At 38.9% G+C, this 11,325-nt stretch overlaps 1 protein-coding gene across 4 annotated transcripts in view; it reads left to right on the top strand.

Annotated features, from left to right (window-relative positions):
* The first annotated feature begins 1,255 nt into the window (after positions 1 to 1,255).
* ZNF569 (zinc finger protein 569) overlaps positions 1,256 to 11,325 on the top strand; it is a 67,765-nt gene continuing 57,695 nt past the window's right edge. The window contains exon 1 of one of the 4 annotated variants that reach the window (XM_053670539.1): positions 1,256 to 1,434. Coding sequence is in view for 1 of the 4 variants with exons in the window: in XM_037141863.2 (XP_036997758.2) it covers positions 1,577 to 1,611 (35 nt within the window). In the remaining 3 variants the exon portion in view is untranslated. Of the gene's footprint in view, positions 1,612 to 11,325 lie in introns of all 4 variants that reach the window. The other 3 variants (XM_037141863.2, XM_053670541.1, XM_053670542.1) reach the window with 3 other exon arrangements.

Here is an 11,325-nt window from a genome sequence, read left to right as displayed (position 1 = left end):
CCGCGGCAGCTGGGAGGTAAGTTTATGGGCCAGAAGACCCTGATGCCTTCAAGGACTACAAGTCCTGATATTTAGTATGCTGTAGTTTCCAATATTTTGTTCTCTTTATCAACATATCATGATACCAAAAGGTGGGCTAATGTTTTCATCGATATTCTCTCCATTTTTGTGTCTAGTTCAACATTATTTCAAGTGAGTCTTCAACTTTCATGGTCAATTATTTGTTAATTCTTCTGAAGTCAGAGTGGGACGCACACAAAATGCTGAGAAAAGAAACAGGTTGTTTGGGCAGGAGCGACACAAGTAACATGGTGTAAAAAAGCAGGGGTGTTTCATTAACACAGACTCACAAATCTCTATAATTTCTCCCATTTAATATTTTGGTTCATCAACTTAACCTTATTGGTAATATTGTAACAGAGGCCAGTCAGAAGCACACAGAATTTGTTCACCTGCTAGCACTCTGCAGTGTTTAGCCTTTCGGGGTTGCCACAGTAAGTCCCTGGCAGGTGCAACATACTCCAAGCTCTCAGGGCAGGTGCTGTAACCAGCGGGAGCAGCCCCCCCCCCCCCCCCGCCCCGTTACATCATGGGTCAAAGTTATGCATTGCTTCCGGCTCCATTCTGTTGTTACTAATATACAAAATAGCTGTTTTTGCATATCAGGTATAAAGCTGGCCTGCAAACTAACTCTCAATGGTCCTGCTCCATGTGTCCCTTCCCCCAGCTAGGCCTATTATCCTGTATTCCTAGACACCCCAGGTTCTGGACCCTGTCATAAATTGACATTGTCTTTCAACAAAACTTCAGGATCAGAATCAAATGGTCACAATATAAGATGCGACCACAATCACACAAATGGGTGTAAATTCGCACAAGCCCAAAAGTCAGTGCACCTCAGAATCTCTCAACCCCATAGACTCCCTATCACAGAATTCACTGCTAGAATTTTCAACACACAATCATACAAAGCAACTCCTCCCTTTTTTGACTGCCACCAGAAGCTTGAGGCTCAGGCTGCTCGGTCTGGACCCCGCCAGCGGGCCTGACTTTCCCACCACCTTTATCCCTCCGAAGTCCAGTCCTAGGTGGAGCCCACCCCAGACGGAACTAAACCGACTGAGTTGTGCTGCCTTATTGAACCAAGCACGGTAACCTCAGGAACCCGAAGATCCAGCTAAAGTGCTTTTTTGGCAGAGACAGATTTGTGCCGCTAAGGCTTCTGGGAAATGTAGTCCGGTGCCGGAAAGCTGTGTGGACCTTTTCAGATTCTTTTCAGCACATAGCGGCAATCCCACGGACTCCGAGTGCCGGGATCAAGGGAAGCTGCTTCGGTAAAACTTAAACCGAGCTTCCTCTGCAGATCGGGGCGCCCTTAAACGCCGCAGTCGGTTTTTGAGAGTATTTGCAACTGGGAAAAACTGTCCAGCCTGGGTGAGCCGAGGAGGGCTGTGGGAAGTGTCGTCCCGCTTCTAAGAGCCCAAGGCTCGTGCTGCCCCTCCGCTGAAGCTCGCAGTGGCCCCCGTGGCGTCCCTGCAGCACCACGCACCAGCTGTGCCACTTGGTCGGCGCTGAGATGTGGAATTGGGGCCTTTGTCTGAGAGCCCGGTGGTGAGTCCTCGGGCAGCTGCGAGCTCGGAGGCCGGGATTTAGTGCTGGGTGGGAGTAGGGGCCTGCGGACCGTTGTTGGAGGAGGATGCCTGGCCTGGCTTGGCCCGTGCGTGTGGTTACCTGAGGCCGCGTGAGTGGCGTGTTGAAGGCAGCACGTGGACCAGTGTTACTGTATTTACCAGATATTTGTCTGTGACAAAGTGTGGCCGTGGGTTCGTGTGTATAAGCGATTTTGGAGGATGTGATTTTCCTTTTATGTTTCAATATGAACATGCGTGCGAGCGAGCGTGCTTGACTGTGCTGGGGTCGGTGAGTGAATGAGAAACTCCGTGGATGGAAGGTAGAGTACGGTTGTGTGTGTAGATTTGGGAGATTGTATCAGTGTTTTATTTCGTTGGTTATGGTGATAAGAAATGTGTTTTTATATGAGACGTCAGTAACCCGAATACTTCTTTTTAATATTTATTTGAAATTGTATTTTGTGTCTTAGTCGTGTTGTTTTATGGCATACTAACTTCACGCTCCTTTCCCCTGACTCTCTACCCTAAATTGCAGTATACAGAGAGTTGCAATAAACACCAGTGCTTATAGTGCACCTTACTAATTTTGGGGTCTGGGGTGGTACAGGCTCCTAGGGGTGAAACTGATGGGTCAAAACGTATGCTCTTATTAACGGCTTCCTAAATCTATCCAGTTATTCTCGTCTGGATTATTGTCATATTGTATAATACTGGATTATACAGTATTATTGTCATAGTATAAGATTGCATATATTCATGCACCCATGATAACAATGGATATCATTAACATTAGTAATCTTTGTAAAAATTGAAGAAATGCTGGAGGCATGATACAGTAAATTCTGGGTGAAGAGTTCCCTAGAGTCTGGTTTGGGTTTCGAGTTCTCCAAATTGGCTGCCATGGACAGACAGTTGTTGTGTGCTGGTCACTCAGGTACTTAGTGCATTTTCACTGAACACATTCCATGTGAACAGCACTTCCGAGGATCCTGGGAATATAGTAGAGAAGGAGGCAGAAAATGCTGCTGCTCTCACAGCTCCGAGTGTAGTGTGGTGCAGAGGGCCTGCAGTGGTGAAAGGGCCATGAAATACTAGCCTCATCCCTAAATTTTAAGTATCAAAGTTCAGCTCTAACGAATGACGAAACCATGTTGAATTGATCCAGACATTGTCCTCAGAAGCATGTTAGACCAGCTATGTTATTAGGCTTTATTGACACATTAGACCCGCTTGCCTGTTTTTCACTTAATAGTATTAGTAATAAATGGAAAAATCACTGAAATTTCAGGTACCCATTTGAGTATGGAGGAAGCTTCCTAGAATGAAGAATCAGGAGGGAGAGTCTGAGAGAACAGGCTTTTCACAAACACTTCTTGCTCAAACTTGTTTCACATTGAACATTTTACAAGAACAGGTCTCTTATTATATTCTTCTTAGCTTCCTGGAGTAAAATCAGCTGGCTGAGAAAAGTACTAAGCCTTTTCAAACCCAAAGTAAAAAGTTTCATTGAAACTTTAAAAAAATTCTACCCAAGTATCTGTAACTATCTACACAACAAGTTAATGCATAGGTCAGATGCTTTATAATTTTACAGTCTCTAAAAATATGGATAAGTCAAACCACATGTAAAATCCTAACACCTGTTACAAATAAACACACACATAAAATATTAGTTTGTTAACCTCATAGATATAAAATAATTTCTTTAATTTGCAGTTATTTGATTACTACTGAAGGCAAGCATTAAAAATATTTTTCTAAAGTGATGTTCTATTTTCAAATTTATTTTGTCAGAGTTCTTAATGTATTACGGATTCATTCATTCATTTACTCCACCATTTACTGAATGGTGGAGTCAGGAACCATTCTAGATGCTTGGGATACAGCATTGAACAAAAGAGACAACACTGCTGTTACGGTACTTAAGTGGTCATGGGCCAGATACTAAGTGAGGTAAATTAAATATAACATACATTAAATAGTGAAAAATACTAAGATAAAATATAAAGCAGAAAGAGAAATAGAATTAGGAATGGGAGGTGGAGTTTTAGGATGGGGTAGGAGTCTTAAAATGTATAAATAAAAAATATGAAGGAAGTAAAGGAGCTAGGTATGTGCATAGTTGAGGGTAGGTTATTCCAGGCAGAGTTAACGACAGTTACAAAGCCCTGAGGTGATAACATGCCAGTTAAAATGAAGAGGCTGGTGTGACTGAAATAGAGCAAATGAGAGTGTGAATGGTGAGAGATGAGGGAAAAATGGTGAGTGGAAGGAAGTAGAGCAGATCAGGTTGGGCCTTATGGGCCATAGTAGTGATTTTGGCTTTTATCTAAATGAGATGAGAAGCTGTTGGAGAGTTTTGAACACGGGAGTGATATTACCTGAAAATAAGTTAAGATTGCTTTGGCTGCTCTGATGAGAAGACTATGGGAAGAAGAATGGAGAGATGGAGAGACAAAACTGGAAACTATTGCAATAACTAGGGAAAAGATGTTGGCGACCAGAGAAGTAAAAATGGTGAGAAGTAATTATGTACCACATATAACTTGAAGACAAAGCTGATACAATTGCTGACAAAACTGATGTGGAATGTAAATGTGACAAGATGACACGATATTTTTTTTTAGCTGAACAACTTGAAAAATAGAGTTATCATTAACTGAGAAAGGAAAGAAAGAAGGAGAAACTGGCTTGAGGCTTAGAGAGATAGTGAGATTCTGGTTTATTATGGGAAGTGTGAGATATCTATAAGTCATTCAGTTGGAGGTGTTAAGTTTGCAGTGGGATACACAAGTCTGAATTTCAAAAGAAAGATCTAAGATCTAGGTTGGAGACACACATTTGAAAATTATTAGCATGTAGATAATATTTCTTTATTTTTAAATTTTTTTATTGTTTTTCAGTTACAGTTGTTCCAATTCCCCCCCCCCCATTGCTCTCCCCTGCCCTGCCTCTCCTCAGTCAGTCCCCATGCTGTTCTCCATTACCATTATACTATTCTCCTTTATACACGTTCCTTGACTAGACCCTTCCCTTTCTTTCCCGTTACCCCTTTATCCCCTCCCCTCTTTTCACTGTCAGTTTGTTGTTTATTTCCAAATCTCCGGTTCTGTTTTGCTCTTTTGTTCATTAGGTTCCACTTATAGGTAAGATCATATGGTATTTGTCTTTTACCACCTGGTTTATTTCACTTAGCATAATACTCTCCAGTTCCATCCATGCTGTCGCAAAGGGTAGGAGTTCCTTCATTATTTTTGCTGCGTAGTATTCCATTGTGTAAATATTCCACAGTTTTTTGATCCACTCACTTACTGATGGGCACTTAGATTGCTTCTAGCGCTTTGCTATTAAAATTGGGCTGCTATGAAATTTGGGGTGCATAGGTTCTTTTGAATTAGTGTTGCCGGATTCTTAGGGTGTAATCCCAGCAGAAGGATCACTGGATCAAAAGGCAGTTCCATTTTTAGTTTTCTGAGGAAATTCCATACTGTTTTTCACAGTGGCTGCACCAGTCTGCATTCCCACCAACAGTGCACTAGGGTTCCCTTTTCTCCACAACCTCGCCAGCACTTGTTCTTTGTTGGTTTATTAATGATGGCCATTCTGACGGGGTGAAGGGGCATCTCATTGTAGTTTTAATTTGCATCTTTGTGAAGGCTAGTGATGTTGCACATCCTTCCGTATGTCTCTGTGCCCACTGTATGTCATTCAGGTCATACAGTGACCTCCTTCAGGTCATTTACACATTTTAAAAAAGATTTTATTTAATTTTAGGGAGAGGGGAAGAGAGGGAGAGAAATATTTATCTGTATGTGGTTGCCTCTCGTGTGGCCCCCACTGGGGACCTGGCCTGCAACCCAGGCATATGCCCTGACTGCAAATCGAACTGGCTACCCTTTGGTCCTCAGCCCATGCTCAATCCATTGAACTCCACCAGCCAGGACCCTCTGAGCATTTTTAACTGAATTGTTTGTCTTCCTGCTTTGAGTCATATGAGTTCTTTATATATTTTGGAGATCAAGCCCTAGTCTGAGGTATCATTGGCAAATATGTTTTCTCATACAGTTGGTTCCCTCCTTTTCATTTTGCTGATGTTTTCTTTAACTGTGCATAAGCTTTTTAATTTGATGTAGTCCCATTTGTTTATTCTTTCCTTTATGTCCCTTGCCCTAGGAGATATATCAGTGAGGATATTGCTGTGTGGGATATCTGATATTTTACTATGTTTTCTTCTAGGCTTTTCATGGTGTCACAACTTGTATTTAAGTCTTTTATCCATCTTGAACTTATTTTTTGTGTATGCTGTAAGTTGGCAGTCTAGTTTCATCGTTTTGCATGCACCCATCCAGCTCTTCCAGCACAGTTTGTTGAAGAGACTATTTTTACTCCATTTTATGCTCCTGCCCCCTTTATCAAATATTAATTAACCATAGAGACTTGGGTTTATTTCTGGAGTCTCTATTCCATTAGAATGGAGACATCTGTTCTAATGTAACAGACACATCTGTTCTATTGGTCTATGTATCTGGTCTTATGCCAAACAGTTTTGACTGTTTGATATCAGTACCAGACTGTTTTGATTATAGTGGCCTTGTAATATTGTTTGATATCAGGTATTGTGATCACTCCTACTTTGTACTTCTTTCTCAGAATTGCAGAGCCTATTCGGGGTCATTTATGGTTCCATATGAATTTTTGAAATATTTGTTCTGTATGTGTGAAATATGTTAGTCATATTTTAAAAGAGATTGTTTTGAATCTAGAAATTGCTTTGGATAGTATGGACATTATGATGATGTTAATTCTTCCAGTTCATGACCACGGTATATGCTTCCATTTATTTGTGTCTTCCTTAATTTCTTTCTTTAATATTGTATAGTTTTCTGAGTACAAGTCTCTTACCTTCTTGGTTAGGTTTATTCCTAGGTGTTTTATTTTTCCTGTTGCTATAGCAAATGGGATATTTTTCCTAGTTTCTGTTTCTGGTATTTGATTGTTGGTGTACAAAAGTGCTTTCAATTTCTGAATATTGACTTTGTATCCTGCTGTTTTGCCAAATTCACTTATTAGGTCAAGTAGAGTCTATAGTGTTCTAGGTACACTATCATGTCATCTACAAACAATGACAGTTTTACTTCCTCATTTCCTGTCTCAATGCCTTTTTATTTCTTTTTCTGTCTGATAGCTCTGACTAGAACTACCAATACTACATTGAATAGAGGTGGTGAAAGCAGACACCCTTGTCTTGTTCCTAATCTTCATGGGAAAGCCTTTAGTTTTTGCCTGTTAAGTATGATACTGGCTGTAGGTTTCTGTATATGGCCTTTATTATGTTGAGGAACGTTACCTCTATTCCCACTTTGCTGAGTGTTTTTATCATAAAGGGTGCTATACCTTATCAAATGATTTTTTCACATCTATTGATATGATCATGTGGTTTTTTTCTTTCCTTTTGTTTACGTGATGTATTGTTTATTGATTTGCAAATATTGAACTGTCCTTTCATCCCTGGGATAAATTCCACTTGGTCATGGTGTATGATCTTTTTAATATATTGCTGGATGTGATTTCCCAATATTTTGTTGAGGAATTCAGCATCTATGTTCATCAGCAATATTGGCCCATAGTTTTTTTTCTTTGTTGTGTGTTTATCTAATTTTGGGATTAGGATGATGCTGGCCTCATAACAAGAGTTAGGGAGTCTTTTCCCCTTCCTGGATTTTTTTTGAATAGTTTGTGAAGGATAGAGGTTAGCTCTTCTTTAAATGTTTTATAAAATTCTATGTGCAACCATCTATTCCAGGGCTTTTGTGTGACAGGAGTTTTTGATTACTGCTTCGATTTCATCTTAATGCTTTCTGCTTCTGCTTCATTCAGTTTTGGAATATTATGTGTTTTTAGAAATTTGTCTATTTCACCCAGGTTTTTTAATTTCTTGGCATATAGTTGTTTGTAGTAATTTGTTACACTCATTTGTATTTCTGTGGTATCAGTTATAATCTCTTCTCTTTCATGTCTGATTTTATTTACTTGGGTCCCCTCTCTTTTTTCTTGATGAGTCTGGTTAAAGATTTGTCTATTTTGTTTATCTTTTCAGAGAACTAGCTCTTGGATTTATTGATCCTTTTAATTGTTCTTTTAGTCTCTATGTTATTTAATTACACTCTGATCTTGGTTATTTCCTTCCTTCTACTTGCTCTGGATTTTGTTTCCTGTTCCTCCAGTTCTTGTACATGCAGGGTTAGGTTGTTTATTTGAAATATTTCTATCTTTTTTTAGGTAGGCCTCTATTGCTATGATCTTCCCTCTTTGGACTGCCTTTCTTGTGTACTATGTATGTTTTTGACTGTTTGTTTTCATTTTCATTTGTTTCCAAATTTTTAAAAATTTCTTCCTTGATCTCGTTAACACATTCATTGTTTCATTCTCCATGAATTTGAGTGTTTTTGAATTTTTTCCTTGAGGTTGGTTTCTAGTTTCAGTCCCTTGTGGTCAGAGAAAATGCTTGATATGATTTCAATATTTTTTAATTTGTTGAGGCTTGTTTTGTGTCCTATCATGTGGTCTGTCTTTGAAAATGTTGCATGTGCATTTGAAAAGAATGTATATTTTGCTTCTTTGGGATGAAAGGTTCTGTATATATCAGTTAACTTCATTTTATGTAATGCATCAATTCAGCATCACAATATCTTTGTTGATATTTTGTTTGGAAGATATATCCATTTTTGACAGTGAGGTGTTAAAATCCCCTACTATAAATATGTTGTTCTCTGTCTCTTGAAGTCCTCCAAGGTTTTCCTTATATATTTGGGTGCTCCTGTGTTGGGTACATATATGTTTACAATGTTTATGTTTTCTTGATGGATTCTTCCCTTGAGTATTATGAAATGTCCTTCTGTGTCTCTTTCAGTGGCATTTGTTTTGAAGTCTATTTTTTCTGAAATAAGTATTGCTACCCCAGGTTTTTTTTTTCCCATCCATTTGTTTGGAATATTTTTTTTCCAACTCTTTACTTTCAGTCTTCACTATAGGTCTTTTTTCCTGAGGTGTGTCTCTTGTAGGCAGCATATGCATGGGTCATGTTTTCTTATCTAGTCAGTTACCCTATGTCTTTTGATTGAGACATTTAATCAATTTATATTTAAGGTAATTATTCATAGGACTTATTCATTGCCATTTTACCCCTTTGTAGCTGTGTTCCTCTCTCTTTCTTTTCCCCTTTTTAACCCAGTCCCTTTATTGTATCTTGAAATCCTGGTTTGGTGGAGGTGTATTTTTTTAGACTTCTTTTGTCTGGGAAACTCCTTATTTCACCTTCCATTTTAATTGAGAGCCTCGCTTGGTACAGTAGTTTTGGTGGCAGACTTTTTCCCATTATTTGGAATATTTCTTGCCATTCCCTTCTGGATTGTAGTATTCCTGTTGAGAAGTCAGCTGCTAGCCCTAATTGGCACTTGTATGTTACTACCTGTTTCTCCCTTGCTGCTTTTAAGATTGTTTCTTTGTGCTTAAAATTTGGTATTTTAATTATGGTGTGTCTTGGAAAAGGCCTCTTTGGGTTCATCTTAATTGGGACCCTCTATGGTTCCTGAGGTTGCATGGTTGTCCCCCTGTCTAGGTTCAAAATTTTTTCTGTCATTATTTTTTCAAACAGGTTTTCTTTCTTTTTTTCCCATTTAAAAAAATTTTATTGTTGTTCTCAAATATAGCTGTCTATCTTTTTTCCCCCATCTCTCCCCACTACCCCAGCCATCCCCACCTGCCTCCCCTAATTCCATCCCCAGTTGGTTTGTCCATGTGTCCTTTATAGTTGTTCCTGAAAACCCTTCACCCTTTTCCTCCCATTATCCCCTCCCATCTCCCCTCTGGTTATTGCCTGTTTGTTCTTAATTTCAATGTCTCTGGTTATATTTTGTTTGCTCATTTGTTTTGTTGATTAGGTTCCACTTGAAGGTGAGATAGCAGCAAAATTTATAAAAGCCAAGTGCTAGAAGCGACCTACGTGTCCATTAGTAAATGAATGGATCAAAAAACGATGGTACATTTACACAATGGAATTCTATGCTGCAGAAAGAAAGAAGGAACTCCTACCCTTTGTGACAGCATGGATGGAACTGGAGAGCATTATGCTAAGTGAAATAAGCCAGGCAGTCAAACAGGTTTCTTATCCTTTGCTCCTTTTCTTCTCCTTCTGGTATTCCTATGATTTGAATTTGTTGTGTTTCATGTTGTCCTGAGGTTCTCTTAAGCTCTCCTCAGACTTTTTGAGTCTTTTTTCATGCTACTGCTCTATATGGGTATTTTGTTCTACCTTGTCTTACAGCTCACTGTTTGGTTCTCTGCTTCATCTAGCCCACTTGTAATTTTTTCTCGTGTATTTTTATTTCAGATATTATATTCTTTATTTCTTTCTTGTTTTTGTTTATTGTTTCTATTTCCTTTTTTGTGCTGTTATAGTTTCTGCTTAATTCCATGTAGTTGTCATTGAGTTCCTAGAGCATCATTATAACCACTTTTTTAAATTCTGTGTCTGATGCTTGCTTCTATTTCACTTAGCTGTTCTGTAGGGGGTCTTCCATTCTTTTTGATTGTGGTTTCATTATTTGTCTCCCCATTTTATGTGACTCTTTTGTTTTGTTTCTGCATCTCAGGATACTCTGCTTTGCCAATCATTGTGGGGTGAGCTTCTGTGGTAGGAGTTCTGTGGAACTCAGTGGTGCCATCTCTTTGATCTCCTTGTCTGGATGCTCTTGGGTTGCCCTTTCTTCCATTTGCATGGGCTCTCATATTGTACTTGGTGTTTACTTGTTTGTGGCTATTTTATTGGTGTTTTCTCCCCTCTAATGGACTTACTAGTAGTCACAACTCTCACTTTGTCTTGTATCCTGATGTACAAGTACTGGTTAACAAATCAGTATTACCTAACAACCAAATCTATGTCAGCAAAAAGAACCCCCCTATAATGTCAGCAATCTGAGCTTCTGCTGAGCAAAGATTAATGAAATTGAAGAGAGATTATGGATATTATAAGGTTTGACAAAGGTTTGGCAATATGAGATGACTAAAAGAGGGGCAAATGTTATTGTGTGGTAATATGGAGGAGAGTTGATAAGAGTAGGGATAGTACCAATATGAAGAAAGGGAGAGAACAAAATTTAAAACGTTCATAAAACATGAAAGGCAATGGGAACAATGGGGTAAGGTAAGGAAAGGGAAGAGTATACTATGTGGTTTGAAACAAAATTGAAAGGTATTGGCTCAATGAGAACAAAACTGCAGAAAGCCCACAGCAGGGTTGAGCAATAACAGCTGAATAAAGTTTAATAAAGGTGGATTGTGAACAAGAATATTGTAGCAAAACGAAAAGTGAATATAAGATGTTTACTGTAAAGAAAAATGATTTTGAGAGTATGGAGGAAGCAAATAACAGTACTTCTTACTGTTACTAATAACAGTAAGAAGTAAAACTCACGTTGAGAGAGGGGAAAAAAGAAAATAAATGAAATAAAATTCCTCACTCAACTGATCAGGGGCAGGGGAAGGCAAAATGGAGTAAGACAGGGGGTGAATATTCTGTGGGATTTAAAGTACAAATAGTGAACAAAGAGGAGGTCTGTTGGAGAAGTACAGCAATGACCATGGTATTTTGCCCAACTAGCCACTGTTTATAAAAGGTGGAAAAGAAATAAGACTC

This window comes from Artibeus jamaicensis, unplaced genomic scaffold, assembly GCF_021234435.1.
Source record: "Artibeus jamaicensis isolate MK-2021 breed Jamaican fruit bat unplaced genomic scaffold, CSHL_Jam_final contig_589, whole genome shotgun sequence".
Taxonomy (NCBI): domain Eukaryota; kingdom Metazoa; phylum Chordata; class Mammalia; order Chiroptera; family Phyllostomidae; genus Artibeus; species Artibeus jamaicensis.
The sequence above is the reverse complement of the archived record's forward strand: the minus strand, read 5'-3'. Positions and strand labels throughout refer to the sequence as shown.